The following is a 22677-nucleotide window of genomic DNA, read 5'->3' on the forward strand; positions in this document are numbered from 1 at the left end:
AAATATAGCGGTTTTGTGCTGAAATTATTGAATTTATTTATGCATTTGGTTTTAAGAAGTACGTTTGGGAAACTTTCTACCCCATTTATTGCCCCAAAGTTCCCCGTCACTTCCTGTGGGCTCCTCGTGTTATCTGTTCACGGGGGTAACTGCACCTCTTTTTATTCCCGCCCATAAAACCCGTCCGGCCTCCGCCGTATTCCGAGCGATTATTCCCGGTAGTTGTAGTTCATTTGCATATTATGTCACACGATGATGTCATAGCTGGAGCCGCTGGTTTGCGGATTCTGCACCCATTGTGAGCGGGTCGGGTGATTTCCGAGCTCAGTATTAATGCTGCTGACACCGTTTAGGTGACCCGGCCCGTTACGCCCACTCAGTATATTTGGGGTCTCTGATCCCATTCCTGTTGGTTCTGTTCCGGAGTTTTAATGATGGCCGCCCTGCTCGGGGGGGGGGGTGCCCTCGGGGTGCCCCCAGTGAGTCTGGGAACAGCCTGTCTTTGCTGGTATGTGGCGGTTGGCATGACGGGCAGAGGGGGCCCGGGGTCCCGCACAGCCGGCCAGGGCAGCGAGGACAATGAAGTCTCTTTATTAGAGGAAGAACGCAAATCCACTGATCGGAACATCGAGGGGACGAAGACGCCTCCAGCGCAGAGAAACCCCACGGCCGGACCGGAGCGGATCGGAGCTGGCACCAGGACTGGACCGAAGCTGGCACTGGAACTGGAACCGAGCTGGACCAGACCTGAGCTGGCACCGGACCCGAGCTGGCACCGGGATCAGACCGGAATGGGACTCGCAATTGAACCCGGGCTGGCAGCGGGTCACACCGGAGTGTGGCTTTCCTGCAGCTGCCCGAAGCCCCTGTATCTCTCAGCCGGAGACCCCGCGCTTGTGTCCACCCTGTGGCAGCCTCTATAAGTATTTACCCCAGGGGGGGGTATTATTAGGGGCGCACCGTGCGCTTCTGCTCTGCAGGCATCTATATTATAAAAAAAAAATCCTTTTATATCACTAATACTCCTGCCGTTGTCATGGTAACAAGTGCTAATATATGTAATTTATGCCAAGTATTAACCCCCTCATATCATCACCTGGGCTCAGGTGCCTCAGGGCATTAACCCTTTAATACCCTGTGTAAGATACACCCCGGGAGGGTCTCTGCGGCTGCGCAGGGCCGGTGGTGCGGATCCCATCCAGCGACTGATCGCACCCGGAGGGAATCCCAGCAAACGGGGGGTTAACAGATCATGAATCAGCTTCATCCCGGGTGACCCCGAGAAACTGCCCCAATACCCCCAACATCTGCCCCATCGGACTCAGCGTCTCCTACATTCGGGGCATTTGCTAAATTTCACTTCTTTTTGCCCCAGCAGAAAAGGAGCAGGAAAAACCGGCAGCAGAGGCCGGGGGCCACTTACCCCGAGACCCCGGCAGCGGGAAACAATCCCCCTATCACCCCACAGACTATCACTATTACCCCAGGCAGTGCACACCGGGGTAACACTGCTCCTAATACCCCGCTTGGTGTGCCCGACGATGTATAGATTTATCTATACATCATACAGGGGCCGGTCACTGATTTATCTATACATTATACAGGGGGCCGGTCACTGATTTATCTATACATTATACAGGGGCCGGTCACTGATTTATCTATACATTATACAGGGGGCCGGTCACTGATTTATCTATACATTTTACAGGGGGCCGGTCACTGATTTATCTATACATTATACAGGGGGCCGGTCACTGATTTATCTATACATTATACAGGGGCCGGCTCGCTGATTGATCTATACATTATACAGGGGCCGGTCACTGATTGATCTATACATTATACAGGGGCCGGCTCGCTGATTTAACTATACATTATACAGGGGCCGGTCACTGATTTATCTATACATTATACAGGGGGCCGGTCACTGATTTATCTATACATTATACAGGGGCCGGTCACTGATTGATCTATACATTATACAGGGGCCGGGGCACTGATTTATCTATACATTATACAGGGGCTGGTCACTGATTTATCTATACATTATACAGGGGCCGGTCACTGATTTATCTATACATTATACAGGGGCCGGTCACTGATTTATCTATACATTATACAGGGGGCCGGTCACTGATTTATCTATACATTATACAGGGGCCGGTCACTGATTTATCTATACATTATACAGGGGGCCGGTCACTGATTTATCTATACATTATACAGGGGCCGGGGCACTGATTTATCTATACATTATACAGGGGCCGGCTCACTGATTTATCTATACATTATACAGGGGGGCCGGTCACTGATTTATCTATACATTATACAGGGGCCGGGGCACTGATTTATCTATACATTATACAGGGGGGCCGGTCACTGATTTATCTATACATTATACAGGGGGGCCGGTCACTGATTTATCTATACATTATACAGGGGGCCGGTCACTGATTTATCTATACATTATACAGGGGGGCCGGTCACTGATTTATCTATACATTATACAGGGGCCGGGGCACTGATTTATCTATACATTATACAGGGCTGGCTAACTCTCCGTCTCTCCTCTCTGTATCTCTCTCGCTCTCTCCCGTCTATCCAGGATCTGCAGCGCTGCCCTCCCTCTCTGGGCGTGGCTCAGGCTGGCTCCTCCCCCTATCTCTCTTCTCCTCAGCATTTCCCCGCCGGCTGGGATGGATTTGGTGCAGGGATCTGGATGCTGACTCTGCGGTGAGGACAGGGGGGACACGGAGGGCAAACCATTGGGCAGCAGGGGGCAGAGGAAAGGGCACTGACGGGGGGCAGGTGCATGCTGGCAGGTGCAGGGTGAGAAGGATGTCAGGGGCACATGGAGGCTGAAAAAGGTGGCTGGCAAGGCCATTAACCCCCAGCTTCCCATCATCTACCCCCCTCCTTAGTGGTACAGCCAGCAGGTACCCCCCTTCATACGGGTACAGCCAGCAGGTACCCCCCTCCATATGGGTACAGCCAGCGGGTACCCCCTCTATACCGGTACAGAGAGCGCTGCACCATTCAGTGCAGAGGTAGATGATGGGTTAATTATTTTGGTTATTGAGGTAGGGGAGGCAGAGGGGTATGTGGGGCCCGTGGGCTGCAGCAGCGCATGCACAGAGACGCATTCATTATCCGGACGCAGCGGGACCCGCATGGCCCTAATTACTATTATTACACGTTATAAGGATTTCCACTGAATGCACAGACAGGGTTAACGCGCCTACGTACTGAGTGCCGGGCATACTGTCACTTCCTATATATACTGACAGTGCCGGGTATACTGTTACTTCCTATATATACTGACAGTGCCGGGTATACTGTTACTTCCTATATATACTGACAGTGCCGGGTATACTGTTACTTCCTATATATACTGACAGCGCCGGGTATACTGACACTTCCTATATATAATGACAGTGCTAGGTATACTGTCACTTCATATATATACTGACAGCGCCGGGTATACTGTCACTTCATATATATACTGACAGCGCCGGGTATACTGTCACTTCATATATATACTGACAGTGCCGGGTATACTGTTACTTCCTATATATACTGACAGTGCCGGGTATACTGTCACTTCCTATATATACTGACAGTGCCGGGTATACTGTCACTTCCTATATATACTGACCGCGCCGGGCATACAGTTACTTCCTATATATACTGACAGTGCCGGGTATACTGTGACTTCCTATATATATACTGACAGTGCCGGGTATACTGTTACTTCCTATATATACTGACAGTGCCGGGTATACTGTCACTTCCTATATATATACTGACCGCGCCGGGCATACTGTTACTTCCTATATATACTGACAGTGCCGGGTATACTGTCACTTTCTATATATACTGACAGTGCCGGGTATACTGTCACTTCCTATATATACTGACCGCGCCGGGCATACAGTTACTTCCTATATATACTGACAGTGCCGGGTATACTGTGACTTCCTATATATATACTGACAGTGCCGGGTATACTGTCACTTCATATATATACTGACAGTGCCGGGTATACTGTCACTTCCTATATATACTGACAGTGCCGGGTATACTGTCACTTCCTATATATATACTGACAGTGCCGGGTATACTGTTACTTCCTATATATACTGACAGTGCCGGGTATACTGTCACTTCCTATATATATACTGACCGCGCCGGGCATACTGTTACTTCCTATATATACTGACAGTGCCGGGTATACTGTCACTTTCTATATATACTGACCGCGCCGGGCATACCGTCACTTCCTATATATACTGACAGTGCCGGGTATACTGTTACTTCCTATATATACTGACCGCGCCGGGCATACTGTCACTTCCTATATATACTGACCGCGCCGGGCATACTGTCACTTCCTATATATACTGACAGCGCCGGGCATACTGTTACTTCCTATATATACTGACAGCGCCGGGCATACTGTTACTTCCTATATATATACTGACAGTGCCGGGTATACTGTCACTTCCTATATATATACTGACAGTGCCGGGTATACTGTCACTTCCTATATATATACTGACCGCGCCGGGTATACTGTTACTTCCTATATATACTGACAGCGCCGGGCATACTGTTACTTCCTATATATATATTGACAGTGCCGGGTATACTGTCACTTCCTATATATACTGACAGCGCCGGGCATACTGTCACTTCCTATATATACTGACAGCGCCGGGTATACTGTTACTTCCTATATATATACTGACAGTGCCGGGTATACTGTTACTTCCTATATATATACTGACAGTGCCGGGTATACTGTTACTTCCTATATATATACTGACAGTGCCGGGTATACTGTCACTTCCTATATATACTGACAGTGCCGGGTATACTGTTACTTCCTATATATACTGACAGCGCCGGGCATACTGACACTTCCTATATATATACTGACAGTGCCGGGCATACTGTTACTTCCTATATATACTGACAGTGCCGGGTATACTGTTACTTCCTATATATACTGACAGTGCCGGGTATACTGTTACTTCCTATATATATACTGACAGTGCCGGGTATACTGTCACTTCCTATATATACTGACAGCGCCGGGCATACTGTTACTTCCTATATATACTGACAGTGCCGGGTATACTGTTACTTCCTATATATACTGACAGTGCCGGGTATACTGTTACTTCCTATATATATACTGACAGTGCCGGGTATACTGTTACTTCCTATATATACTGACAGTGCTGTACATCAGTATATGATACAGGCCCCCCGATCATTAATATATTGGGTATATGTACACACTGTCAGCGGATCTGATTCATCTGAATATAGATACATAGAATGTCTATAGGTGTCCTATATCTACACACAGCGTCCATACAGAGTATATATACAAACTCTCTTGACAGGTTGTGTATATATATATATATATATATATATATATATTATATACAGCCCCCCATGATATACATATATATATATATATATATATATATATTATGGGGTGTGTGTGTATAATATATATTATATATATATGTATATCATGGGGGGCTGTATATAATATATATTTCTCATGGGGGTGTGTGTATAATATATATATATATATATATATATATATATATATATATATTATACACACCCCCATGAGATATATATAATATATGTGTGTGTATATAATATATGTATGTATCTCATGGGATGTGTGTATAATATATACTATATATATATATATATATATATATATATATATATATATATATATATATATATATATATAACATGGGGTGTGTGTATATAATATATATATATATATATCATGGGGTGTGTGTATATAATATATATAAATAGCATGGGGGTATATATATATATATATATATATATATATATATATATATATCTCATGGGGTGTGTGTTTAATATATATATAAATATATATATCATGGGTGGTGTGTATAATATATATATATATATATATATATATATATATTATATATCATGGGTGGTGTATATATAATATATATAAATAGCATGGGGGTATATATATATATATATATATCTCATGGGGTGTGTGTATAATATATATATATATATATATCATGGGTGGTGTGTATATATAATATGTATATATATATATATATATCATGGGGTGTGTATATATAATATATATATATATATATATATATCTATACCATGAGGGTGTGTGTATATGATATATATATATATCATGGGGGGTATATATAATCATAGGGTATGTGTATATAATATATACATATATATATATATATCATGGGGGTGTATATTATATATATATATTATGGGGGGGTTATAATATAATTATATATATATATATATAATCATGGGCTGTGTGTATATAATTATGTATTAAGAGAACATTAGGTGGGGGGCTTCAAGTGATAAACCTGTAATTTATAACATCCTGGTGTCTGGCTGGAGGTATTTAGCAGATTAAGGAGCCTCCTCTCTCCGATAATCCGGCCCCCGGCATAGGGGTTTCAGGGGATTGGGCGATTGCCCCGGTGAAGGTGGAGAAAGAGGTCAGACAGGACAGACCAGTAATGGCAGAAGGGCCGGACCTGTGTGTTTTGGGTCCGGCTCTTCTCTGTATAATCCCCATGTCCCCTATAGACCAGATGGACAGTACATTAGCCCCCGGGCCATCAGCTGCTGACCTCTGACGCTGGGCTGGGAGGCAGTGTACGTACCTACCCCTTCACGCGCACACGCACACACACACACACGCACACACGCACGCAGCTTTACCTGCAGAAAGCAGCCAGGTCCGTAAAAGGGAATTCCGCAGGATCATTAAAAGGTACCCATTATTATTATTGATTATATATCGCCATCCTATTCCACAGCGCTGTACAATGTGACGCATCTCACGAAGAAGACAAAGCGAGTGCCTGATAAGAGACACGGCGACAGATACGCTGCGTGACGTCCACATCTCTACTTCCTCCCTAGAAGTTACCTTATCAGGAAGATAACAAATTAAACCTTAACATTACTGAGAGGGTGGTAGATAAGTGGAACAGCCTCCCAGCAGAGGTGGTAGAGGGTAATACAGTGAGGGTATTAAACATGCATGGGATAGACATACGGCTCCTGAATCTAAGACGAGACCAACGACTGATTAATGTCACTTTAACGGATAGAAAAGTGTGTTTTTACTAAAAAACCCCAAATTTTAGAAAAGGATTTGGGGGGGTCTTTATATTATGGGAAATTGTGGATATTCTAGATATTTACCCCTCTCTCTCCCCTGTAGGGGCTGATGTCACTGGACCGGAGGGGCAGGATAAAGATGGCGGAGGACAGTTCCAGCGCAAGCAGCGGCTCTCCCACCCCGGGGGACACCTTGCCCTGGAATCTGTCCAAGAACCAGCGGGTTAAGAGGTCGTCGTCAGCGTCTGGCGGAGGAACCGTGCTGGACGCGGCAGAGAGAGCCGTCATCAGGATAGCAGGTAGGATTCACGGCCCCTGTATAATGTATAGATAAACCAACGAGATGCCCTGTATAATGTATAGATAAATCAGCGAGCCGGCCCCTGTGTAATGTATAGATAAATCAGCGAGCCGGCACCTGTATAATGTATAGATAAATCAGTGACCGGCCCCTGTATAATGTATAGATAAATCAGTGACCGGCCCCTGTATAATGTATAGATAAATCAGCGAGCCGGCCCCTGTATAATGTATAGATAAACCAACGAGATGCCCTGTATAATGTATAGATAAATCAGCGAGCCGGCCCCTGTGTAATGTATAGATAAATCAGTGAGCCGGCCCCTGTATAATGTATAGATAAATCAGCGAGCCGGCCCCTGTATAATGTATAGCTAAATCAGTGACCGGCCCCTGTATAATGTATAGATAAATCAGTGACCGGCCCCCTGTATAATGTATAGATAAATCAGTGACCGGCCCCCTGTATAATGTATAGATAAATCAGTGACCGGCCCCCTGTATAATGTATAGATAAATCAGTGACCGGCCCCTGTATAATGTATAGATAAATCAGCGAGCCGGCCCCTGTATAATGTATAGATAAATCAGCGAGCCGGCCCCCTGTATAATGTATAGATAAATCAGTGACCGGCCCCCTGTATAATGTATAGATAAATCAGTGAGCCGCCCCCCTGTATAATGTATAGATAAATCAGCGAGCGGCCCCTGTATAATGTATAGATAAATCAGTGACCGGCCCCCTGTATAATGTATAGATAAATCAGTGACCGGCCCCCTGTATAATGTATAGATAAATCAGTGACCGGCCCCTGTATAATGTATAGATAAATCAGTGACCGTCCCCCTGTATAATGTATAGATAAATCAGTGACCGGCCCCCTGTATAGTGTATAGATAAATCAGCGACCGGCCCCCTGTATAATGTATAGATAAATCAGTGACCGGCCCCCTGTATAATGTATAGATAAATCAGTGACCGGCCCCCTGTATAATGTATAGATAAATCAGTGACCGGCCCCTGTATAATGTATAGATAAATCAGTGACCGGCCCCTGTATAATGTATAGATAAATCAGTGACCGGCCCCCTGTATAATGTATAGATAAATCAGTGACCGGCCCCTGTATAATGTATAGATAAATTAGCCATTTATTGTTATTGATTTATATAGCGCCATCATATTCCGCAGCGCTGTACAGTGGGGTAGATTAGATATAATAATATGGACAGACAGGCACAGAGGGCCGGTGCACAGGAGCTTACAGTCTATGCTGTGATTATTATCACCGTGTCGGGCCGTTATATAATTTGTTATTGAATACACGCGTGTTTAAACCCGCTGTCTCCAGAGCTGTGTACACACAAGGTTAGAATATGGAGTGCTGGACGTTAATCATTTAGGTAGGTTTACGGCGCAGTAAAGTGACACTGTATAGTGTGATGAGGGCCGGGGGGGGGCCGTGGTTTAGAGCCGCGCGCCGTGACCACGTGCTCAGGAAGTGCGAGCCGTTACCAACTTCCCCGCCGAGGTCACCGGCCGATAAGGGCGTCTGTTCTTAAAGGGCCGGTCGCACCGGCCAGTCACCTAAACATCCCTCTGTGAATAACATTAAATAAATGCGTGGAGCGTGTAACGTATAGCGGGACGCGTGGAGCCTCTTCTATCAGAGGACGGAAAATGTATAGCGGAGCCTCTTCTTTCAGAGGATGTGTAACGTATAGCGAGACACGCGGAGCCTCTTCTATCAGAGGACGTGTAACGTATAGCGGGACGCGCGGAGCCTCTTCTATCAGAGGACGTGTAACGTATAGCGAGCCGCGCGGAGCCTCTTCTATCAGAGGACGTGTAAGGTATAGCGGGACGCGCGGAGCCTCTTCTATCAGAGGACGTGTAACGTATAGCGAGCCGCGCGGAGCCTCTTCTATCAGAGGACGTGTAAGGTATAGCGGGACGCGCGGAGCCTCTTCTATCAGAGGACGTGTAATGTATAGCGGGACGCGCGGAGCCTCTTCTATCAGAGGACGTGTAACGTATAGCGGGACGCGCAGAGCCTCTTCTATCAGAGGACGGATAATGTATAGCGAGACACGCGGAGCCTCTTCTATCAGAGGACGTGTAACGTATAGCGGGACGCGCGGAGCCTCTTCTATCAGAGGACGTGTAATGTATAGCGGGACGCGCGGAGCCTCTTCTATCAGAGGACGTGTAACGTATAGCGAGCCTCTTCTATCAGAGGACGTGTAACGTATAGCGGGACGCGCGGAGCCTCTTCTATCAGAGGACGTGTAACGTATAGCGGGACGCGCGGAGCCTCTTCTATCAGAGGACGTGTAACGTATAGCGGGACGCGCGGAGCCTCTTCTATCAGAGGACGTGTAACGTATAGCGGGACGCGCGGAGCCTCTTCTATCAGAGGACGGATAATGTATAGCGAGACACGCGGAGCCTCTTCTATCAGAGGACGTGTAATCTATAGCGGGACGCGCGGAGCCTCTTCTATCAGAGGACGTGTAACGTATAGCGAGACACGCGGAGCCTCTTCTATCAGAGGACGTGTAACGTATAGCGAGCCGCGCGGAGCCTTTTCTATCAGAGGACGTGTAACGTATAGCGAGACACGCGGAGCCTCTTCTATCAGAGGACGGATAATGTATAGCGGGACGTGCGGAGCCTCTTCTATCAGAGGACGTGTAATGTATAGCGAGCCGCGCGGAGCCTCTTCTATCAGAGGACGTGTAACGTATAGCGGGACGCGCGGAGCCTCTTCTATCAGAGGATGTGTAATGTATAGCGAGCCGCGCGGAGCCGTTTCTATCAGAGGACGTGTAACGTATAGCGAGACACGCGGAGCCTCTTCTATCAGAGGACGTGTAACGTATAGCGGGACGTGCGGAGCCTCCTCTATCAGAGGACGTGTAACGTATAGCGAGACGCGCAGAGCCTCTTCTATCAGAGGACGTGTAATGTATAGCGGGACGCGCGGAGCCTCTTCTATCAGAGGACGTGTAACGTATAGCGAGCCTCTTCTATCAGAGGACGTGTAACGTATAGCGGGACGCGCGGAGCCTCTTCTATCAGAGGACGTGTAACGTATAGCGGGACGCGCGGAGCCTCTTCTATCAGAGGGCGGATAATGTATAGCGAGCCGCGCGGAGCCTCTTCTATCAGAGGACGTGTAACGTATAGCGAGCCTCTTCTATCAGGGGACGTGTAACGTATAGCGGGACGCGTGGAGCCTCTTCTATCAGAGAACGTGTAACGTATAGCGAGCCTCTTCTATCAGAGGACGTGTAACGTATAGCTGGACGCGCGGAGCCTCTTCTATCAGAGGGCGGATAATGTATAGCGGGACGCGCGGAGCCTCTTCTATCAGAGGACGTGTAACGTATAGCGGGACGCGCGGAGCCTCTTCTATCAGGGGACGTGTAATGTATAGCGGGACGCGCGGAGCCTCTTCTATCAGGGGACGTGTAACGTATAGCGAGCCGCGCGGAGCCTCTTCTATCAGAGGACGTGTAGCCGTCAGGGGACGGATAATGTATAGCGAATGTTGGGTGTGAGCCGGCGGATGGGGGTGATGTGTGTGCCAGAGCAGCGTGGCCTGTGGCGTGTGATGCGTGTTATCTCGGTGACACACGCCTCCCGTGCAGTCACTGCGTGTAGAGTGACCCGCAGGCCGTTATTTATTAGGAACGTTTATTTGAATAGTGACTGCGTGTCTGTGCGACGTGTGTGCGGTTTATGTGCTGAGACCCCCCCCAAAAAGCTTGATAAATGTGAATATAGCGTGCTGGGTTACGGGGCGAGGGATTATGTGTTGGTTAACGGGGCGATGGACGTGCGGAGGTAGCGGGTTATGTGCTGGGTTACGGGGCGAGGGACGCGCGGAGGTGGCGGGTTATGTGCTGGGTTACGGGGCGAGGGACGCGCAGAGGTGGGTTATGTGCTGGGTTACGGGGCGAGGGACGTGTGGCGGGTTATGTGCTGGGTTACGGGGCAATGGACGCGCGGAGGTGGCAGGTTATGTGCTGGGTTACGGGGCGAGGGACGTGTGGCGTGTTATGTGCTGGGTTATGGGGCGAGGGACGTGCGGCGGTGGGTTATGTGCTGGGTTACGGGGCGAGGGACGCGCGGAGGTGGCGGGTTATGTGCTGGGTTACGGGGCGAGGGACGTGTGGCGTGTTATGTGCTGGGTTATGGGGCGAGGGACGTGCGGCGGTGGGTTATGTGCTGGGTTACGGGGCGAGGGACGCGCGGAGGTGGCGGGTTATGTGCTGGGTTACGGGGCGAGGGACGTGTGGCGGGTTATGTGCTGGGTTACGGGGCGATGGACGTGCGGAGGTGGCGGGTTATGTGCTGGGTTACGGGGCGAGGGACGTGCGGAGGTGGCGGGTTATGTGCTGGGTTACGGGGCGAGGGACGCGTGGCGGTGGCGGGTTATGTGCTGGGTTACGGGGCGAGGGACGTGTGGCGGTGGGTTATGTGCTGGGTTACGGGGCGAGGGACGCGCGGAGGTGGCGGGTTATGTGCTGGGTTACGGGGCGAGGGACGCGCGGAGGTGGCGGGTTATGTGCTGGGTTACGGGGCGAGGGACACGCGGAGGTGGCGGGTTATGTGTTGGGTTACAGGGCGAGGGACACGTGGCGGTGGCAGGTTATGTGCTGGGTTACGGGGCGAGGGACACGCGGAGGTGGCGGGTTATGTGTTGGGTTATGTGTTGGGTTACGGGGCGAGGGACACGCGGTGGTGGCAGGTTATGTGTTGGGTTACAGGGCGAGGGACACGTGGTGGTGGCAGGTTATGTGCTGGGTTATGGGGCGAGGGACGCGTGGCGGTGGCAGGTTATGTGCTGGGTTATGGGGCGAGGGACGCGTGGCGGTGGCAGGTTATGTGCTGGGTTACGGGGCGAGGGACACGTGGCGGTGGCGGGTTATGTGCTGGGTTACGGGGCGAGGGACGCGTGGCGGTGGCGGGTTATGTGCTGGGTTACGGGGCGAGGGACGCGTGGCGGTGGCGGGTTATGTGCTGGGTTACGGGGCGAGGGACACGTGGCGGTGGCGGGTTATGTGCTGGGTTATGGGGCGAGGGACGCGTGGCGGTGGCGGGTTATGTGCTGGGTTACGGGGCGAGGGACGCGTGGCGGGTTATGTGCTGGGTTACGGGGCGAGGGACGTGCGGCAGGTTATGTGCTGGGTTACGGGGCGAGGGACATGCGGAGGTGGCGGGTTATGTGCTGGGTTACGGGGCGAGGGACGCGTGGCGGTGGCGGGTTATGTGTTGGGTTACGGGGCGAGGGACGCGCGGCGGGTTATGTGCTGGGTTACGGGGCGAGGGACACGTGGCGGTGGCAGGTTATGTGCTGGGTTACGGGGCGAGGGACATGTGGCGGGTTATGTGCTGGGTTACGGGGCGAGGGACGTGTGGCGGTGGGTTATGTGCTGGGTTACGGGGCGAGGGACGCGTGGCGGGTTATGTGTTGGGTTACGGGGCGAGGGACGCGCGGAGGTGGCGGGTTATGTGTTGGGTTACGGGGCGAGGGACGCGCGGAGGTGGCGGGTTATGTGCTGGGTTACGGGGCGAGGGACGCGCGGCGGGTTATGTGCTGGGTTACGGGGCGAGGGACGCGCGGCGGGTTATGTGCTGGGTTACGGGGCGAGGGACGCGCGGAGGTAGCTGGTTATGTGCTGGGTTACGGGGCGATGGACGCGCAGAGGTGGGTTATGTGCTGGGTTACGGGGCGAGGGACGCGCGGAGGTGGCGGGTTATGTGCTGGGTTACGGGGCGAGGGACGCGCGGAGGTGGCGGGTTATGTGCTGGGTTACGGGGCGAGGGACGTGTGGCGGGTTATGTGCTGGGTTACGGGGCGAGGGACTTGCGGAGGTGGCGGGTTATGTGCTGGGTTACGGGGCGAGGGACGCGCAGAGGTGGGTTATGTGCTGGGTTACGGGGCGAGGGACGTGCGGCGGTGGGTTATGTGCTGGGTTACGGGGCGAGGGACGCGCGGAGGTAGCGGGTTATGTGCTGGGTTACGGGGCGATGGACGCGCGGAGGTAGTGGGTTATGTGCTGGGTTACGGGGCGAGGGACGCGCAGAGGTGGGTTATGTGCTGGGTTACGGGGCGAGGGACGTGCGGAGGTGGCAGGTTATGTGCTGGGTTACGGGGCGAGGGACGCGCGGAGGTGGCGGGTTATGTGCTGGGTTACGGGGCGAGGGATGTGTGGCGGGTTATGTGCTGGGTTACGGGGCGAGAGACGCACAGCGGGGGGTTATGCTTTACGTTGTATGGGAATTCCGCAGGGCAGCGCTGATGGCTGTGATATGTATACCGCAGTCAGGCGCTCAGAAGCTCCGTTACCGGACAGGCTGTTCGGTGTATTTGCGCTGTGAGGCCAGCAGGTGGCGGTGCTGCACCGCTGTATGCTTCATCATGAAATAGTTAACGTGCGTGCGGCAATGACGGGGTTATTCGCGATCCCAGCGGGTAAATAGAGTTTCAGCAAAGTAGAATTTTCAATGGAGAAACGGGAACCGAGGGGCAGGGAGGCCGGAGGGCTGCTCCTCCTATCTACAACACGTTCTGTAGAAGTATTGCTATTAACCCAATAACCCTTCGTGCTTTGGCTCCCCGGCTCTAGGAAACGCACATTTTGCGGGGCCCCCGGTGCGTGTCGCTGCCGGCAGAGCAGGGCCCGGGCCGTGGGTCTGTCACTTGTTGCTGCTTCAAACGCTATATACACTACTACTGCGCATGCGCGGCCAGCACACTTCCCTACAGCTACATGAAGCAGGGGAGAAAACTGACCCGCGTAAAACACGCGCATGCGCGCCATTCCTTTATAGCGCCTCATACAGGGTGGGTGGGTGGTAAAGCGCCATTCTTTTATAGCGCCTCATACAGGAGAAGAAGGTACTTTTTAACCCCTCGGTCACACAGCTGGGTGAATCTTCCCTCATATGCCCCGGACTCCGGGACTCGACGGGCGCGACTCGCTAAGCTATAGACTGGGACAGGAGAGACATGTGAATAAATTACATGAGGGGAAAAGTTACAACAAGAGGGTCAGAGGCTGAGATGGGATGGAAGGAAGTTTTACTTTACTGAGAGGGCGGTAGATAAGTGGAACAGCCTCCCAGCAGAAGTAGTAGAGTGAGGGGATTTAACATGCATGAAATAGGCATATGGATAGATAATTGTAACTGCCTCCCAGCAGAAGCGGTAGAGGGTAATACAGTGAGAGGATTAAACATGCATGGGATAGACCAACAAGTGTTTGAGGTCTGAGCCGTTACAGCGGGATGAGGATGATGAGCAGGAGACTGTTGTGGTTCGGGAGCTCTGGCCTTTCTCTAGCTCCTGTTCTGGCGTGGGCTGTCGGTCTGGGTCGGGTCCGCAGCTGTGTTTACCCGGCCCGTCCGGATGTAGATTGAAAGCTCTTGTGGTGCCAGGTCTGGGCGAGGTGCAGATCGCCGGGCGACTCCTCTCCAGATTCCTGCCATTCCTGAGTCCGGATCCAGAGCCTGAAAACAAAGGATTTTTGGCTCCCTTTTTGCTTTTACCACCCAAAACGCTGCTGTCCGGGGGGGCCGGAGGAAGCGTCTGTCAGCAAGGGGGGATCCCATCACACACCAGTTCATCCCACTTCCTCAGTCCGAGGGATTCTACCCCTCAAGCCCCCCCCCCCGTTGTGATACGCTGACTCGCTGAGACCCCAAGAATTTCCTCAACGTCACCTCCAGAAAATAATATGTTTATCTCACAGCTCTTATAGAAATGTTCCCTCTTTACAGAGAGGGTGGTATATAAGTGGAACAGCCTCCCAGCAGAAGTGGTAGAGGGTAATACAGTGAGGGTATTAAACATGCATGGGATAGACATGCGGCTCCTGAATCTAAGACGAGACCAACGACTGATTAATGTTTACGTCAAGAAAACGAGGGCTAAATATGCCGCGCTACTGAACATGGTGGCGCTATATAAATGTATAAGTGTGTATTGTGTGTATGAAGTGATAGCGGCCAGTATTATATAATCAAACCCGGCTGTAACATTCCTCCTGTTGCCATGGTGATTGCTCCGGTAGAGTTTGCGCTGGTGATTTACAGTACCTGCTCTGCCTCATCACATGGAGGTGCAACATACCGAAAAGTGCACCGCCGCCCAGTGCTGGGGGTGGCGTTTAACCCTTCCAGAGCCGCAGGGTCAGGGAAGGTCTTGGCTAACTGTGTCTGAAGAACGCGGGGTATTCAGAGCCGGACTTACCGGTCCGGAGTACACTGCGTACGGAAATCTCCATCTGCTTTTATCTGGGACTTTAGTTATTTTGTAGCATCAAGTTTTCTTTCATCCTCAACGCCATCCCCCCCCCCGCCTGTCCCTCACCCACCCCCTGCCTGTCTCTCTCTCACCCCCTGCCTGTCTCTCTCTCTCTCTGTGTGTGTTCCTCCGGGGCGAGCTCTCTCTCTGTGCGTTCCTCCGGGGGGCGCTCTGTCTCTCTCTGGGCGTTGCTCCGGGGGGCGCTCTCTCTCTCTCTCTCTCTGTGTGTTCCTCCGGGGCGAGCTCTCTCTCTGTGCGTTCCTCCGGGGGGCGCTCTCTCTCTGCGCGTTCCTCCGGGGGGCACGCTCTCTCTCTCTCTGTGTTCCTCCGGGGGGCGCTCTCTGCGATTTCCTCTGGGGGGCGCTCTCTCTCTGGGCGTTCCTCTGGGGGGCGCTCGCTCTCTCTGCGCGTTCCTCTGGGGGGCGCTCGCTCTCTCTGCGCGTTCCTCTGGGGGGCGCTCGCTCTCTCTGCGCATTCCTCTGGGGGGCGCTCTCTCTCTCTGCGCGTTCCTCTGGGGGGCGCTCTCTCTCTGCGCGTTCCTCTGGGGGGCGCTCTCGCTCTCTGCGCATTCCTCTGGGGGGCGCTCTCTCCGTTCCTCCGTGGGGCGCTCTCTCTCTCTGCGCAAGCTGTCGGGGCAGTGCTGGATGCCGGGGAGGCAATGTGTGGCACTCGGTGTCGGGTGACCGGCTTCCTCTGGCTGCAGCTGTCTCTCTGTAGCTTTAAGGGGTAGGGCCTGAGGACTGACCCCGCCGTGGGGTTTGGCTTTTTGGGATCTGCCCCACCATGGTCTGTGTGTGAGAGAGCGGGCAGAACCGAGCCAGACAGCTGGGAGACAGAGAGAGACTGCCAGAGAGAGAGAGACTGCCAGACAAGGAGCATACGGAGAGCGGCCGGCAGACAGAGACACAGTGGGTGTGGAGTAGAGGGACTGGCAGGGGTGTATCGGGACAGTGAGTGTCAGCTCTGTGGCCATGGCCAGCTTCAACATGCGGAACATGCCTGCGGACGCCGAGGAGAAGGACTTCATCCAGGCGTATGAAGACGTCCGCGAGAAGTATAAAGGTAAGCGGTCACGCTACACGTGTGTTCAGCCCCTGACCTGTTCCGTGCGTGCGCTTAACCCTCGAACTCCCAAGCAAATCACTGATTCCAGGCAAACAGCCCTTCCATGGCATAACTGTTCAGTACCCAGGGGGTTAATAAGTGAATACCCAAATACGGGGGTAACTGTTTCTGACATTTTGCGGGGTGGTTGGAATTGAGCAACTTTGATTGGTACGGGGCAGTTGGCGCTGTGGGAGCTGCGCGGGGGCAATTGGCGCTGTGGGAGCTGCGCGGGGGCAGTTGGCGCTCTGGGAGCTGCGCAGGGGCAGTTGGCGCTGTGGGAGCTGCACGGGGGCAGTTGGCGCTGTGGGAGCTGCGCGGGGGCAGTTGGCTCTGGGGGGGCAGTTGGCTCTGGGAGTTGCGCGGGGGCAGTTGGCTCTGTGGGAGTTGCGCGGGGGCGCAGTTGGCTCTGTGGGAGTTGCACGGGGGGGCAGTTGGCGCTGTGGGAGTTGCGCGGGGCAGTTGGTGCTGTGGGAGTTGCGTGGGGGGCAGTTGGCGTTTACCTGGTTGGAGTGGTGCAGTTGTGCATGGCTGAGCCTCTGGGAGAGGGTGGGATTAGGGAGATCTCAGGAAGGGTTTGTCATGAAGCGGGGCAGGACAGCGGCCGGGGAGTGACAGGAACGCAATCAAAGGGCAACAAACAGAGAACAGAGGGGCAGAAAGACAGATGGTGACAGGGACACCGGGGACAGAGAGACGGGCAGCGGCAGGGGACAGAGAGACGGACAGCGGCAGGGGACAGAGAGACGGGCAGGGGACAGAGAGACGGGCAGGGGACAGAGAGACGGACAGCGGCAGGGGACAGAGAGACGGGCAGGGGACAGAGAGACGGGCAGCGGCAGGGGACAGAGACGGACAGCGGCAGGGGACAGAGAGACGGGCAGGGGACAGAGAGACGGGCAGGGGACAGAGAGACGGACAGCGGCAGGGGACAGAGAGACGGGCAGCGGCAGGGGACAGAGAGACGGGCAGGGGACAGAGAGACGGACAGCGGCAGGGGACAGAGAGACGGGCAGCGGCAGGGGACAGAGAGACGGGCAGGGGACAGAGAGACGGGCAGCGGCAGGGGACAGAGAGACGGACAGCGGCAGGGGACAGAGAGACGGACAGCGGCAGGGGACAGAGAGACGGGCAGCGGCAGGGGACAGAGAGACGGGCAGGGGCAGGGGACAGAGAGACGGGCAGGGGACAGAGAGACGGACAGCGGCAGGGGACAGAGAGACGGGCAGGGGACAGAGAGACGGGCAGCGGCAGACTGCTTGGAAGCACAATGTCTGGATACATTAGTTTTGTTGAGCCCGGGGCAGGGGGTGCCCAGCCAGGGGGTAACACCAGCCGGGGCAGATAGTGTCAGAGCCCCGCGGACCCCCGCAGACCCCCCGCCGGGCGCAGGGAGCGGAGGGCGAGCTGCTTACTGGAAGCCGGGGGTTTATAACTTGGAATGGAGTAAAAATAGCTCCCATTACTCAGAGAATCTGCTGCAGCGTGGGGAGGGGGGAGAGCACACACAACACGCTACTGTCACGTATGCTCGATATTACACGCGCTTTAACTGCCAGACAGGTGTGTAAACAGTGAAAGTGAGTGAGTGGCGGGGGTATTATACATAACGGCCCCCCTCTGTGACGTTCGGCTCTCTGCCCCTCTCTCTCCCCTGATGCCCCTCTCTTAGCGCTGGACAGATGTGGGTCGAGTCGCTGTAGCTGATAGGTCACTTAGGGACATAGTCTGGACAGTAAATGTGGAGCAGTTACCATGACAACCACCAAAACATTTCCCAATTGCTGCGTGTTTGGCTTTGCTCCAGTTCTTTATGGCCCCCGAGAGCTGGAGTTACCCCCAGGAGTTACCCCCAGGGTCTGCACCTGCCCCTCTCTGTCATTGGGTATCCTGTCCACGACCATGTTTTGTGTTAAGCTGCCGGGGCCCTCGGCTACTTCAGGCCCCTTCCTGCTGTAACGAGCAGCACAGGAGGTGGCGGGTGCTGCCCCCAAAATACCCCTGAGGACACCGCGGGGTGTGATCCGGGGCTGGTGGTCGCCCCACTGGGGCCGTGCGCTTTAAATGATTGAACCCCTATAGCAGACCATCACTGGCATCTCTTATTCCAATTTACCACCTCCACTGGATGTCTGATCAGAGCAGCCTTTTCCAGTAGGAGCCCCTCCCGGTGGGATTTTGTGTGCGTGACACGAGGGTTCACACTCACCTGCTAGAAAGAGCCCTTCCTCTGCCAGGAACGCGTGGGGGTGCGGAGCTCGGACGTGTCACCCCCCCCCCAAAGCAGGTGCGTGTAACCCCCGGGTGCCGGGGTAAACGGATGAGTGCTCTGGCGCGGGGCGCGCGTGGAATTCCTCCGGTGTTTTTGGTGAATGATTAATGAGCTTTTATTGTTCATCACCGAGTGACTCGGAGCCGGTTGGGATCTGCGCCACAACAGGCTCCTGTTCAGAAAGGAGTTTGACACATATCTGCTTAAAGGACAAACTATTTCTCTCCACACTGTGATTCCAGCCCAGGAATACGTCATTCCTTGCGCTACGGCCCCTGATCCAAGCCGGTGGCCCCTGATCCAAGCCGGTGGAGTCATAAAAATTATTTCAATTCAAAATATAAAGAATCTGGGGGGGGGGGCAGCCTCCCCGCCCCTGCCTTCAACCTGCGCGTATTTACTTTACCAAAATCAAACAATATTCCAGGAAAAAGCCGGCGGAACGAGCATTTAACCCTTTCATGCCGGAGTCGGGTTATGAAACCTTCACCCAATAGAATGGGAATGTCCCTTTAATGGGAACCTAAACCTAAACGGCGTTTAATAGCATTTGGATCATCTTGCAGAACAGTAGCTTGTTTGTGTCCAGATTATATGATGCGCTGCGGAGTATGACGGCGATATATAAATAATAACACATTGTACAGCGCTGCGGAGTATGACGGTGATATATAAATAATAATAATAACACACATTGTACAGCGCTGCGGAGTATGATGGCGATATATAAATAATAATAACACATTGTACAGCGCTGCGGAGTATGACGGCGATATATAAATAATAATAACACACATTGTACAGCGCTGCGGAGTATGACGGCGATATATAAATAATAATAATAACACACATTGTACAGCGCTGCGGAGTATGACGGCGATATATAAATAATAATAACACACATTGTACAGCGCTGCGGAGTATGACGGCGATATATAAATAATAATAACACACATTGTACAGCGCTGCGGAGTATGACAGCGATATATAAATAATAATAACACACATTGTACAGCGCTGCGGAGTATGACAGCGATATATAAATAATAATAACACACATTGTACAGCGCTGCGGAGTATGACGGCGATATATAAATAATAATAATAACATACATTGTACAGCGCTGCGGAGTATGACGGCGATATATAAATAATAATAATAACACACATTGTACAGCGCTGCGGAGTATGACGGCGATATATAAATAATAATAACACACATTGTACAGCGCTGCGGAGTATGACGGCGATATATAAATAATAATAACACACATTGTACAGCGCTGCGGAGTATGACGGCGATATATAAATAATAATAACACACATTGTACAGCGCTGCGGAGTATGACGGTGATATATAAATAATAATAATAACACACATTGTACAGCGCTGCGGAGTATGACGGCGATATATAAATAATAATAACACACATTGTACAGCGCTGCGGAGTATGACGGCGATATATAAATAATAATAACACACATTGTACAGCGCTGCGGAGTATGACGGCGATATATAAATAATAATAACACACATTGTACAGCGCTGCGGAGTATGACGGCGATATATAAATAATAATAATAACACACATTGTACAGCGCTGCGGAGTATGACGGCGATATATAAATAATAACACACATTGTACAGCGCTGCGGAGTATGACGGCGATATATAAATAATAATAATAACACATTGTACAGCGCTGCGGAGTATGACGGCGATATATAAATAATAATAACACACATTGTACAGCGCTGCGGAGTATGACGGCGATATATAAATAATAATAACACACATTGTACAGCGCTGCGGAGTATGATGGCGATATATAAATAATAATAACACATTGTACAGCGCTGCGGAGTATGACGGCGATATATAAATAATAATAATAACACACATTGTACAGCGCTGCGGAGTATGACGGCGATATATAAATAATAACACACATTGTACAGCGCTGCGGAGTATGACGGCGATATATAAATAATAATAACACACATTGTACAGCGCTGCGGAGTATGACGGCGATATATAAATAATAATAATAACACATTGTACAGCGCTGCGGAGTATGACGGCGATATATAAATAATAATAACACACATTGTACAGCGCTGCGGAGTATGACGGCGATATATAAATAATAATAATAACACATTGTACAGCGCTGCGGAGTATGATGGCGATATATAAATAATAATAACACATTGTACAGCGCTGCGGAGTATGACGGCGATATATAAATAATAATAACACACATTGTACAGCGCTGCGGAGTATGACGGCGATATATAAATAATAATAACACATTGTACAGCGCTGCGGAGTATGACGGCGATATATAAATAATAATAACACATTGTACAGCGCTGCGGAGTATGACGGCGATATATAAATAATAATAACACACATTGTACAGCGCTGCGGAGTATGATGGCGATATATAAATAATAATAACACACATTGTACAGCGCTGTGGAGTATGATGGCGATATATAAATAATAATAATACACATTGTACAGCGCTGCGGAGTATGACGGCGATATATAAATAATAATAATAACACATTGTACAGCGCTGCGGAGTATGATGGCGATATATAAATAATAATAACACACATTGTACAGCGCTGCGGAGTATGACGGCGATATATAAATAATAATAATAACACATTGTACAGCGCTGCGGAGTATGACGGCGATATATAAATAATAATAACACACATTGTACAGCGCCGCGGAGTATGACGGCGATATATAAATAATAATAACACACATTGTACAGCGCTGCGGAGTATGACGGCGATATATAAATAATAATAACACATTGTACAGCGCTGCGGAGTATGACGGCGATATATAAATAATAATAATAACACACATTGTACAGCGCTGCGGAGTATGACGGCGATATATAAATAATAATAATAACACACATTGTACAGCGCTGCGGAGTATGACGGCGATATATAAATAATAATAACACACATTGTACAGCGCTGCGGAGTATGATGGCGATATATAAATAATAATAACACATTGTACAGCGCTGCGGAGTATGACGGCGATATATAAATAATAATAACACACATTGTACAGCGCTGCGGAGTATGACGGCGATATATAAATAATAATAATAACACACATTGTACAGCGCTGCGGAGTATGACGGCGATATATAAATAATAATAACACATTGTACAGCGCTGCGGAGTATGACGGTGATATATAAATAATAATAACACACATTGTACAGCGCTGCGGAGTATGACGGCGATATATAAATAATAATAACACACATTGTACAGCGCTGCGGAGTATGACGGCGATATATAAATAATAATAATAACACACATTGTACAGCGCTGCGGAGTATGACGGCGATATATAAATAATAATAACACATTGTACAGCGCTGCGGAGTATGACGGCGATATATAAATAATAATAACACATTGTACAGCGCTGCGGAGTATGACGGCGATATATAA

General features: G+C 50.8%; 1 protein-coding gene across 6 annotated transcripts in view; it reads left to right on the plus strand.

Annotated features, from left to right (window-relative positions):
* The first annotated feature begins 7291 nt into the window (after nt 1–7291).
* The window catches only part of PLEC (plectin), a 110767-nt gene continuing 95381 nt past the window's right edge, over nt 7292–22677 (plus strand). For 4 of the 6 annotated variants that reach the window (XM_053467499.1, XM_053467502.1, XM_053467501.1 and 1 more), the window contains exon 1: nt 7292–7487. In XM_053467499.1, the coding sequence (XP_053323474.1) occupies nt 7298–7487 (190 nt within the window). In that variant the 5' untranslated portion in view covers nt 7292–7297. Of the gene's footprint in view, nt 7488–16659; nt 16869–22677 lie in introns of those variants that run through there. The other 2 variants (XM_053467510.1, XM_053467514.1) reach the window with 1 other exon arrangement.

Source organism: Spea bombifrons, chromosome 5 (genome assembly GCF_027358695.1).
Source record: "Spea bombifrons isolate aSpeBom1 chromosome 5, aSpeBom1.2.pri, whole genome shotgun sequence".
Classification (NCBI taxonomy): Eukaryota; Metazoa; Chordata; class Amphibia; order Anura; family Pelobatidae; genus Spea; species Spea bombifrons.